The sequence below is a fragment of the Abramis brama genome (assembly GCF_963993115.1).
Source record: "Abramis brama genome assembly, chromosome: 9".
In the NCBI taxonomy this organism is placed as follows: Eukaryota; Metazoa; Chordata; class Actinopteri; order Cypriniformes; family Leuciscidae; genus Abramis; species Abramis brama.
In genome coordinates this window covers 35,745,352-35,756,946 of record NC_139971.1, presented here as the reverse complement: position 1 = coordinate 35,756,946, position 11,595 = coordinate 35,745,352, and the positions used below count along the sequence as shown (strand labels likewise).

At 36.3% G+C, this 11,595-nt stretch overlaps 1 protein-coding gene across 1 annotated transcript; it reads left to right on the top strand.

Annotated features, from left to right (window-relative positions):
- Positions 1 to 457: 457 nt before the first annotated feature.
- On the top strand, positions 458 to 11,197 carry pskh1 (protein serine kinase H1). The gene is made up of 3 exons (XM_084125242.1): positions 458 to 849; positions 2,137 to 3,238; positions 8,763 to 11,197. Exons 2-3 carry the CDS (start codon positions 2,288 to 2,290, stop codon positions 9,078 to 9,080), a joined length of 1,269 nt encoding a protein of 422 aa, XP_083981368.1. The 5' UTR covers positions 458 to 849; positions 2,137 to 2,287; the 3' UTR covers positions 9,081 to 11,197.
- Positions 11,198 to 11,595: the final 398 nt, after the last annotated feature.

Sequence of the window (11,595 nt, the reverse complement as noted above, 5' to 3'; positions counted from 1 at the left end):
AGTTTATTTGTATGAATAATTAAACTTCGCAAAACATATTGGTTTTAACAATGTGTAGATTAAAAAAGCAATTGTGCAAACTCGGATACATAAAGAACTAGCTATGAAATGAATAAACAATCATTTAAAATAAAATAGTTGCGACAATAAAATAAATTTTGCATTTCAAAAGATATAAAATTTCCAGAAAAAAACTACAAATTTACAAACGTCTTACATTGATGAGACATATTTCACAACCTTTTGTAAATTATTTCACATACTAAATTTTAATACAGAAATTAATATAATGCTACAATTTTACAATTCAGTCATTAGGCTGTTTGTACAGAATGCAGATGCATACATTGACGTTTATCCTAAAAACACTCGATTGACATTATCCGTAGTTTGTTTCTCGGCCAAATTTATGATTCTGGCTGGCTTCACGTTATTTGTTGCAGGGGTCTAAGCAAGCGGAGGTCTTTCCTTTCCCAAAAGAAAAGGAGGGGGAAAAAAAAGAAAAAGAAAAAAAAAAAAACCGGAGAGGGGGGAGAAAGAAAGAAAGGTCTACACAGGAAAAAAGGTGGTCCCACTCCGAAAACACCGTTTCCAAGCAGGCGGTCTCTATTCCATACTTTTCTTCTCATATCGCATCGCGTTAAAAGTGATACAAACACGTTAACAACCATTATTTTTGGACTCAGCATGTTCATGTTAGCAAAATCTAATGGGATGCTATCATTCTAGCAGGATTAAAGTTTTAGAAATACGGAAAAATGGAGAGAAGAGCTGAAACTGGGGTGAAGAGGCTGGCGCTGGGAATCTCGCCTTACTCCCACCATCGCCTGTAAGAAAATCCCTCTTAAGGTAATTTTCACATCTATTTGGACTTTTAAAGTTTCCAGTTTGGGTCTTAAGTTGATACAATTGTTGTTAAAACTACAACATTACGGAAACTTTAGCGATTAAGCTCGATTTTAGATCCAGGCCTCGAGAAAACAATTGATTTTGTGCTGGACGGGGAGTTTTTTCTGATTTTGGGGGGTAAGTTAACGTATATCCGGTGTATCGTTTACTTTTAATTATATTAATGTTTTATTAACGACTTTGTAACATAACTGGCTCCGTTAAGGCCTGTAACAGGTAACGAAAAGTTGAAGAAAAGTGTTTCAAGATTGTTTTGAGCGATGAAAATGTGAACAAGTGTCTGAATTTGAGTCTTTGTGGGGGGCCAGTGGAATTTTTGTGGTAAAGTTCAATTGTAAGATCGGTTTATAGTTTAACTATAGTTTAACTACATAAAGTGCTTAATTGATATGCTATGACACAACTGATATGAATAGTGGTGTCATAGTTATTCATTTTTATTACCCAGACTCTCTTTTTTTTTCTCACAACAGCCCCTAATATCAGTTTCTGACTTTTAGTGATAACACGGTTAAACTCGATTACATATACGGTTACATATACGGTTAACGGAACAAATATACTTTATAACTAAACGTTGTATAAACCTATTTTAGTTGGACATCTATCCATCCATCCATAGATGTGATATGATAGCATTTATTCAATTATATTGATATTTTTTTTATTCACTATTCCTTAGCATTTATTAACAGCACTAAGTACATTTCAGAAATAATAATTTATAAAATATCTATCTATCATCCATCCATCCATCCATAGATGTGATATGAGAGCATTTATTCAATTATATTGATGTATTGACCATTCCTTAGCACTTATTAACAGCACTAATTTACATAGTACATTTCAGAAATAATAATAATTTATATAATATTATTTTATCTATCTATCTATCTATCTATCTATCTATCTATCTATCTACCTACCTATCTATCTATCTATCATCCATCCATCCATCCATCCATCCATATATGTGATATGATATAACTAATTTGTTTCATTATATAATTTACAGTATAATTTACAAAAATCATTGTTACAAAGTTTTATTTTCCAATATCAGCATGAACTGTTACAATTCACACTTGATATCAAACATAAGCAAAAATGTAACTACCCATACTTCATGCAAAATATACTTGTTATATACTTACTTAATATACATAATCATATATACTAGTCTTAATAAATGTAAAAGTATTTTATTATTATTTTTTATTTCAGATTAACATCTGATTAAATTAACATTTCACGTCGACTGGAATTCACACAATTCCGGTGTGTTGACTGAAGAGGTAACTGAGTGTGGGACTGGACGTGTTGCCTAGGAGATGAGGATGTGCTGCTGGCACCAGGAAGGAAGGATTTTGATGTGATGGGGTGCAGGACGAGCAAAGTCCTCCCAGAGCCACCCGCTGACGTCCAACTTGACCTAGTCAAAAAGGTAGAGCCGCATCAGACCGATGTCTATAAAAACTTCATCAGAAGTGAAGGTGGCGGGGAGAAAACAGGCTCGCCATCCCCTCAGGGTCAAAGCCAGGCTGCTGCGAAGGTGAGCCAGTCCCCTCCACCAGCTAACAGCCAGACAGAGCCCGCTGACCCACACCGCAAAAAAGTAGCCAAATACAGGGCCAAATTTGACCCTCGAGTGACTGCTAAGTACGATATCAAAGCTTTGATAGGTCGGGGCAGTTTCAGTCGGGTAGTTCGAGTGGAACACAGGAGCACACGGCAGCCATACGCCATCAAGATGATCGAGACCCGCTACCGTGAAGGCAGAGAAGTATGTGAATCTGAACTTTGTGTCCTGCGACGGGTGCGCCACACTAACATCATCCAGCTGATGGAGGTGTTCGAGACAGCTGAGCGGGTCTACATGGTGATGGAGTTGGCCACCGGCGGAGAACTGTTCGACCGCATCATCGCCCGTGGGTCTTTCACAGAAAGGGATGCCACGCGGGTGTTGCAGATGGTTCTCGATGGCGTGAAGTACCTCCACACATTGGGCATCACGCACAGGGACCTTAAACCTGAAAACTTGCTTTACTACCATCCCGGTGCTGACTCCAAGATTATGATCACAGACTTTGGCTTGGCCAGCACACGGAAGAAAGGCGACGAATGCCTGATGAAGACGACCTGTGGAACGCCTGAGTACATCGCTCCTGAGATACTCGTTCGTAAGCCGTACACCAATGCAGTGGACATGTGGGCGCTGGGAGTCATCTCCTACATACTGCTCAGTGGCACCATGCCTTTTGAGGATGACAATCGCATGCGCCTGTACCGACAGATCCTCAAAGGGAAATACAGCTTCTCCGGCGAGGTAAGGACTATGCGACCACTTTAAAATAATCATTCATTGTGATGTCAGAATGATATGCATGTACTGTAGTGTACATAACCTATACTGCATGTGTACAAATAATATACTGAAGAGTCTTTAATAGTGTTTGTGTGATCTCAAGTCAACACTACCAAGCATTAAATAGATAATTGTGGGCTTACAGATTTGAGATCAATCTCATTAAATGGTAAAATATGTATTATTTCAACAATGTGCTTGTGTCACACACGTTACACCTGAAGGGAGTTGATTCTGGAATCCACTGCTGCGTCAATGTATATCTAATGAGTGATTATAATCAAGGTATTAATCAATATTTTAAATTCCCTAACACACCACTAAAAGCCTTCACGTCTTATATAGATAAAGCTTAAAAAAGGCTTTTTACCAAGTTCAAGTCAGCATGAAATGGAAGTTGCGATTGTAGTTTCTTCCCTATTATGACGCATGTCCAAGTGAAACGGCTTCTCGAACAAGAAAAAATGTAGGGCGGTCTTGATTTTGTCCCTAGGAATTGATTGGATCTTTGTTGTTTGCGATTGTTGTGATCTCATGTGAGTGACAGGTTGTCCCGCCCTCATGCATGCCAGTAAACATATCATCAGAGAAGAGAAGAGATGCTGCTGCAAGAGGGAGGGTACGGTGGCCCAGTAGTGCACAACACAACGAAATAAATCCACAACACAACGGAAATAAAGCCGCAACACAACGGTAATTCTCCCGGCCACTAAAGGGCTCTTGGAGCGCTAAAGTTAGTTTTCCTTGCCATTGTTCTATGTCAATAGAGTCAGCAGTCTTAATATATCAATACCACGATTAGTTTTAACAGTATGTAACCATTGTATATTGACATAAAATATTACTTTAAAATCACCTACATGAATTATAGCTGTGTACTCGAGAATGCTTTGATGTGCTTCCACAGCGCATGATCCCTAAGGGAACGTCTGGCAATTCCCCCGAGTGTTAAAACATATAAATTATTATAATATAATTTGATAAATAAAAATAAAAACCATTTGGTAAATTACAGTAGGCCTAATGTTTTATAAAAAACAAATTGTGTACTCTGCATACAGGGAGCTATTAGCACAATTTCACTTGTAAGTCAGTCTGGTTAATAGGAACTACAACCTTTGAAACATGATAAAAGAAAAAAAAACAGAAATTTCCTAAAAAATAATTGTTTACTGTAAATACATGAAGGGAGATATTGGAAAAAAGTCACCTGTAGTAAGTCAGTCTACTACCAATACAATCAAGCTTTGGATTTTGAACATGTCTGTTTTTGAATGTTAAAAGTAATTTTAATTAATACAAATGATACATTTAACAACTTGGATGAATTGGCAAACATTCCCTTAGGGATCGCTGTGGTAATGCATCAAAGCATTCTAGAGTATAAATATGCAGCTATAATGCACGTAGGTGATTTTGAATTAATAAATGTCGATATAGAATGGTTAGCTACATACTGTTAAAACTAATCGTGGCGTTGATATATTTTTTAGACTGCTGACTCTAAAGAACAGTGGAAAACTAACTTTATCATGCTCCAAGAGCCCTCTAGTGGTCGGGAGCATTTCCGTTGTGTTGCGGCTTTATTTCGTTGTGTTGTACATTTTCCGGTGTGTTGTGGATTAATTTTGCTGTGTTGTGAACTTATGTTTGCTTTTTAAATTTCGTTGTGCACTACTGGGCCACCGTAGGAGGGGAAGTCATTTTTACTAAAGATCACGAGGGCATGTGAATTAAAAAAAAAATAAGTGTAATAAATGCTGCAATATTCTATAATTTTTTTTAAATTCATGGTTACTTTAAAGTTTCTAATAAAGGTTTAGCCAAACTCGACGTGTCATACCCCAAAGGGATAATCAACAGAGATCAAATCTTCTTAAATTATGCACCCTAATAATGCCTGTTTTTGCACTAGCTGTAGTTATGTATATTTCTGAGCTGCATGAGTGTGCTCTATATGAGATTTATATGAGAAGTCACTTCAGTGTGGATCATGCGTGTTCAAAACAAGAGTTGCTGGGAGATTGGAAATGCAGATGTTTTTGATTAGGTATAGAAGTGCTATAAAGCATATGCTAATGTGACTTGGTTTTATTAAACCCAGAAGTATTTGTGTGCCATGTTTTTGGGGCTCGCTTGCAATGTTCTATACTTAATGATTTATTTGTTTTTGGCTGACTGCTCTTGCAAACAAACAAGCTCTTATGAAGTATATATGCTTTATATGTACATGTTAATGGGTGGTGGTATTCACTTTTAAAATTCCTTAAAGTGCTCTGAAGTGTTATTTTTTGATGTTAAACTCTTACCTACCCCAAATTTAATGCTGATGTGTGTAATTGTTTTGTTATGTAAAAAAAAATTCTCTTATGCCCGCTTGCTTACATTTGTGCAGAGACAAGTATAAGTAAGCCAGTCGTAGGTTGATTTCCCCGAAAAGCGTAAGCACTGTGGTCTGTGGCGCTTTCAGCATTGCACTGTTTGTTTGAGCGGCTTGACATAGCAACATTGACTCAACAAATGGTTTGAGTTTGGAGCGGTACTACCTGTTTGTCCGTTGGGCGTTAAGGAAACATATTTTTGCACTTTTATTCAGTACCAACATTAGAATTTAATTATTCGTTTTTCATAACCTCACAAACCCCCTGCAGTTTATCCGTAGAATATAGCGGTTTTCATCTCCTGAATATATAAAACATAAATCAGAATTAAAATGTTTAAAGTCTTTAAATGATTAAATAGAACTGTATTTTTATAAACCCATTTAAATAAATAATTTAGGAATTTATGCATTTGGCAAATGCTTTTATCTAAAACGACATAGCGTTTAAGCTTTTCCTGGGAATCGAACCCATGATCTTGACATTGCTAGCGCTATGCTCTACTTTTTGAGCTACAAAACAGATGTGGCAGAATTTCAGTTACAGTACATCTGTACAGTGTACAGTTTAATAATGTTTGAGCAACACTTCAGTATGTGTCTTACCTCTATGAGTGACCCCAGGAAAAACGGTCTTGTATATTAATATTTTCATCGTCATGTGGCTTAAGAACATAATTTTCTTGACATTTCTTGAAGACTGGCCTACTAACAATGCAATTTGTTGGATTATTTCTTTATTTTTTCAACAGTGAGAAAGTAAAGAACAATGACGTGTTGCTATATGGCAAAATATCATAAATGGGAAGGGTTTGTGAAAACATTTGGTGCCACTAGTGACATATAAAGCAAACAACAGCTTTTACTTTGACTTTGAAAATCCTAAATGCGAGGAATACATATAAATGATTACATTTTACATGTGTACATTTGCAGATGCTTTTATCCAAAGCATCTTGGATTGCATTCAAGATATATTTTTTTAATTAGTTCATCCATTGGCTGGGAACTGAAGTCATGACATGGCACATATTAGAGCTGCATGATTTTGGATAAATTAAGAATCACAATATTTTGATGATTCACCCACAATTCTGAATAGACAACTAAACATGTAATTTACTAGAGGTTCTGCCAAAATGTAAATTTTTAAGAAATATTTAATTAATTTGAATTGATTATTTAAAAAAAAAAAAAGGTTTAGATGAATGACTCAATGACTCACTCATAAAGACTTCACTTGTTTCATTACTGGATTAATCAGCGTTTTTAAACGAATCTCTTGAATGATTGATACAATGACAAATACTTTTTTTTTTTTTTTGCATTCTAGGGTTTAATAGACAGCTGTGTCGTTATCATTTCGAAATAAAATCACATGGGTGTTTTAATCCAGATCGCAGTCTTTTAACGATTAATCGTGTAATCGATTAATAGTGTCCGTAGTCTATTGAGCAAAGGCTTTGTGATGTGTAATCAATGCCTAGGCCTATTCGCTTTGAGGCCATCTATATGCTAATATTCTCTAATAACTTGACAAAATTAGCCATTAGCAGATACACATTTAAAATATTCAGTCTTTCTTTCTGGTAAAACGGTCCAAAAATACTGATGACTCATTCTGCACTACACAAACTTTTAGAATAAGAATGACAGTCCCACTGAAAATGTCTGTCTCCTGCTATATATCTACTTGAGTCTTTTATACAGTCCATTCAGATCTGCATTCCTAAATAGAAATATTCCCCACAAAGCCACCAAAACACAACAGGCTATGATAGTACTGCCTCTTTCTGTCTTTTGACTCTAGTGTGCTCTGTTTCTATTCTTCACAAAGTGCTTTTTCAAACGCTTTAAACTTTTGCCAACCATTTTGTCTTTGTCTGTTGACCTTGGATTTCTGAGTATGTTTATTTGCATGCCTCTATTTATCGTATGAGTATTTCTATGCAAGTTTTGGTGAATTCGCATGTGCTTGTATTTTGGGGCGAGTGCGTGTGTTTGTGTTAGCTGGACAATACCCAGCGCAGTCCTGTCATCGTGTGTTATCCCGCAGTAACCCCCTGCATGAGCGTGTGATGTAAGGCCACAGAGTTCCTGGCAGAGTGTGTGCGTCAGGGCCTCTCTGCTGCTGTGAGTCACAGACAAGACCAATGTGGACTTTACAGGGAAAAGCCCTGGAGAAGTCATGCTAACCAACAAAAACTCAGCCATGTTTTGTTTTCTCTCTTGCTTATAGAGCTGCTAGTGTTTGGCCAGTTGTCATAACATCAGGACATGCACGACTAGTCTAAAGATGTTCTTGGAAGAGTGAAAAATTAACTTAAAGTAACTAGTTTGTATATTTTGCATTGCTGAAACCTTCTTGTATTGATTTGATGCGGTCCTTGCTTTCTCTTTCAACGAACTTGAATTATGCTCTCCAATATCAGCTATTGTTATAGTTGAGTGGACCTTGTTTGTTTGTTGTTATATTATATTATCATGCAAAAAGTTGGTGGGTACAGCAAGATTTTTAATTTCTGAAAGAAAGTAATACTTTTATTCAGCAAGGACACATTAAATTCAGACTTGTAAAGTTTGGATTTGTACTTTGTTTTGAGTATGAATCATGAAAAAAATGCATCACGGTTTCCAAAAAAATATGAATCAGCACAACTGTTTCCAACATTGATGATAAGAAATGTTCTTGAACACCAAATCAACACATTAGAATGATTTGTGAAGGATCATGTGACACTGAAGACTGGAGTAATGATGCTGAAAATTCAGCTTGGCCATCACAGGAATAAATTACATTTTATAAAATACGAAACTGTTATTTGTAATATTTCACCCTTTATAACAGTTGTTACAGTTTGTATTACTGTTTTTGCTGGTCAAATGCAGCCTTGGTGAGCATAAGATACTTCTTTCAAAAACATTTTAAAAAAGAACCGAAAATTATACATAATTTCAAGTATTAAGTATACAAGTATAATTCAAATGTATGATATTATCTCATATTATAATTATCTAGGCTGTTATGTGTTGTTGTGTATACAGAACAAGTCTCAAAATCTTTTTATTTAAGCCATTTTCTATTTCTTTTCTGTTTTCTGACAGCCATGGCCAAGTGTTTCCAACCTTGCTAAGGACTTCATTGACCGTGTCCTCACGGTGGATCCAAATGAGCGTCTCAGTGCGGGCCAGGCACTTAAACACCCTTGGATTGTCAGCATGGCAGCTTCCTCCTCTATGAAGAACCTGCAGCGGTCCATTTCCCAGAACCTCCTGAAGAGAGCGTCCTCACGCTGCCACAGCACTAAATCAGCCCAGTCCACTCGCTCCAGCCGCTCCACAAAGTCCAGCAAGGCACGGCGCGTTCGCGAGAAAGAGCTGCGAGAACTCAACCGCCGGTACCAGCAGCAGTGTAACGGTTGAGGGCGATGTAAAGACTGTGTGACAAACATTGGAGAGAGCAAAACAACATTGTGCCTCAACTCAGATGTCAACTTCCTGCTCCATCACAACAGAGCCAATTAGCAGAAAACCTCCTTCTAAACTTTTCATTCACTTTCTATTTTTCTGCTGTTTTTCTTTCGTTTATTATCTTTTATGTGAGTTTTATTTATTTATTGTTGGTGTATTGTCATGTTTATGTTGTCTTTGGAAATTATCTCATTCAGCCTTTTACCTGATTGTATCTGTTGAACAGAATTTTACATAAGTTGCTGGAAGGACTAAGAATACACCTTCCTGATTTTTGCTGTGAATTATTTGTTACGGTACCCACCCAGAAGATTGTTCTTCTGATAGGGGAAATGTGCTGTTTATTCATTATTTGCAACAAATCACACGACCTAATTATAGTTTATTGTGCCTTAACATCACTTTGAACATGAGGGAAAGGTAAAAATCAGACCGTTGATAATAGCTTTGGAAGCGACCACGCAAATCACATTTATAATAATACACACTGCTGTTTAATTATGAGCCTTAAAGGGATAGTTCACCCAAAAATGAAAATTATGTCGTCATATACTTACCCTCGTGTCATTTCCAAACCCTGTGTGACTTTTGCGGAGCACAAAGGATGATGTCTTGAAAGAACTGCTTTTACCCATACAATGAAAGTCAATGGGGTCCAAAACAACACTGGACCTCATTGGCTTTCATTGTATAGACTAAAAAACATGGATAAATAAATAAAACTCTTCTTTTGTGTTCTGCAGAAATAAAGTTATACAGGTCTGGAATGACAAGAGGGTGAGTAAATGTTTACAGAATCTTTGGGTGAACTATCTATCTAGGGATCTACATTGCCCAATATGTCTTGTTTATCCTGAATAAGACATAACTGACCCTTTTCCGGCCGTTTCTGCAACCCTACTAATAAGGACCCTAATTGTAATAGCAATCATTAATACCTGTCGGAAAATACGCCGAAAAAAAGTGTAATCAGGATTTTCAGAGACTTGGCTTTAATTTGGTCAGTGAAGAAACTTACCGTGATTCATGACTTTATGACTGATTATTCATACTATCTGATATTGATCGCTCTCGGTGTATGGGTGGCCAGTATCGGGAAGCCCCGAATCAGAATCGGTTACTTTCTCTGTCACCAGCTGTTGTGCCTTGAGCAAGGCACTGAACCACCGTGAAGGCCTTTTGGCAGCCTTTCCACTCTCACTCCCCTCTGTCAGAAAGCAGCAGAAATGTGCCAAAGAAACTCCTGTGTGCCTGGATTACCGAGCAATGTTTGGTGAGAGCGGACATATGAAAAGAATTAGTATTAAAACTGTGATGAAATGAAGACTTTTTCAAATATGTTCTTAAATCTGTTCCTTGTTTTATATATATATATATAAAATCATATATCAAAAATTAAAGGGAAAAGTAATCTGTGTATCTGGGTTGTATCCCGTTTCACAGCAAGTGCCTTGAATTTGTTATACAATTGATGTAACGAGTGAATAATATTTTGAAAAAAAATTGCAACCACATTGGTTTTGGATACTTTATTTTTGAATGACTATTTGATTACAGAAATATTGTCATTTTTGGTTTCTTCCACATTCTCTCACTTCTAGGCTTGTGTAATTTTCTCAGACTTTAGGAAAATATATTTCCATCATTTCGGTTACATTTATTAGCTACAAACCTGCGAAATATCTTGGGTTCTTTTGTCTGAGTTTAATTTGAAAATAACTAGAAATTTGAATCAGTTATAGTTTCTTGAGGGTTCATGAGTGTTAAGGCTGTCATACATTACTTGTTAATTTTAATCTAGTAGTATCCATTAAAATATCAACATCAAAATGACTTTGGGAAAACCACTGTTTGTATATGCCTTTATACCCCAAATATTTTTTCTCTCTCTCAAGGAAAAAGCTATTTTATATGTGCACGTCAAATTGAGACTAGTAAAGAAAATGCTCTTAAAAGTGCAAAAATATTTTTAATTTAGTGTATCACCAACATTCATGTAAGGAATGTGTGTTTGTAGCTTCAGTTGAAATAAAACTGCAACTGTTGTCCATTTGTTGAGTTCAGTCCAACACTGTCTCATGTTCCTTTTTGTCCATTTTTAATGAACATTTACAGAATATTGCTTTTTTTTACTCATTAATATTTAGTAAAATGTTGCAATTAAATAAAAAAAACAAAGGCTCACTTTGCTTTAACCTCCTGGGACCCAGGAATAGACTTTTGTCCACTGTAGTGGACATTATATTTTAGTGAATTTCTCACATGTCAAAATCTGGGTGTCCTGTAAAGAGCACATTCAGGACTTTTCAGAGATACCAAATGTTTGGAGGTTTCACCATGAAAACAAAATATCTGACATTAAAGGCAGGGTAGGTAGGATTTTATAAAAACAAAAAATGCAAATTTGTTTAAACTTTCTATATATATCAATACATAATTAAAATGTAAGTACTCTGAAAAAAAGAGT

Bases quoted from the DNA above. Each gene is read 5' to 3' on its own strand.
- pskh1 (XM_084125242.1), top strand. From the start codon at position 2,288: ATGGGGTGCAGGACGAGCAAAGTCCTCCCAGAGCCACCCGCTGACGTC. The intron at 3,239-8,762 runs GTAAGGACTATG...GTTTTCTGACAG, and splicing joins AATACAGCTTCTCCGGCGAG to CCATGGCCAAGTGTTTCCAA.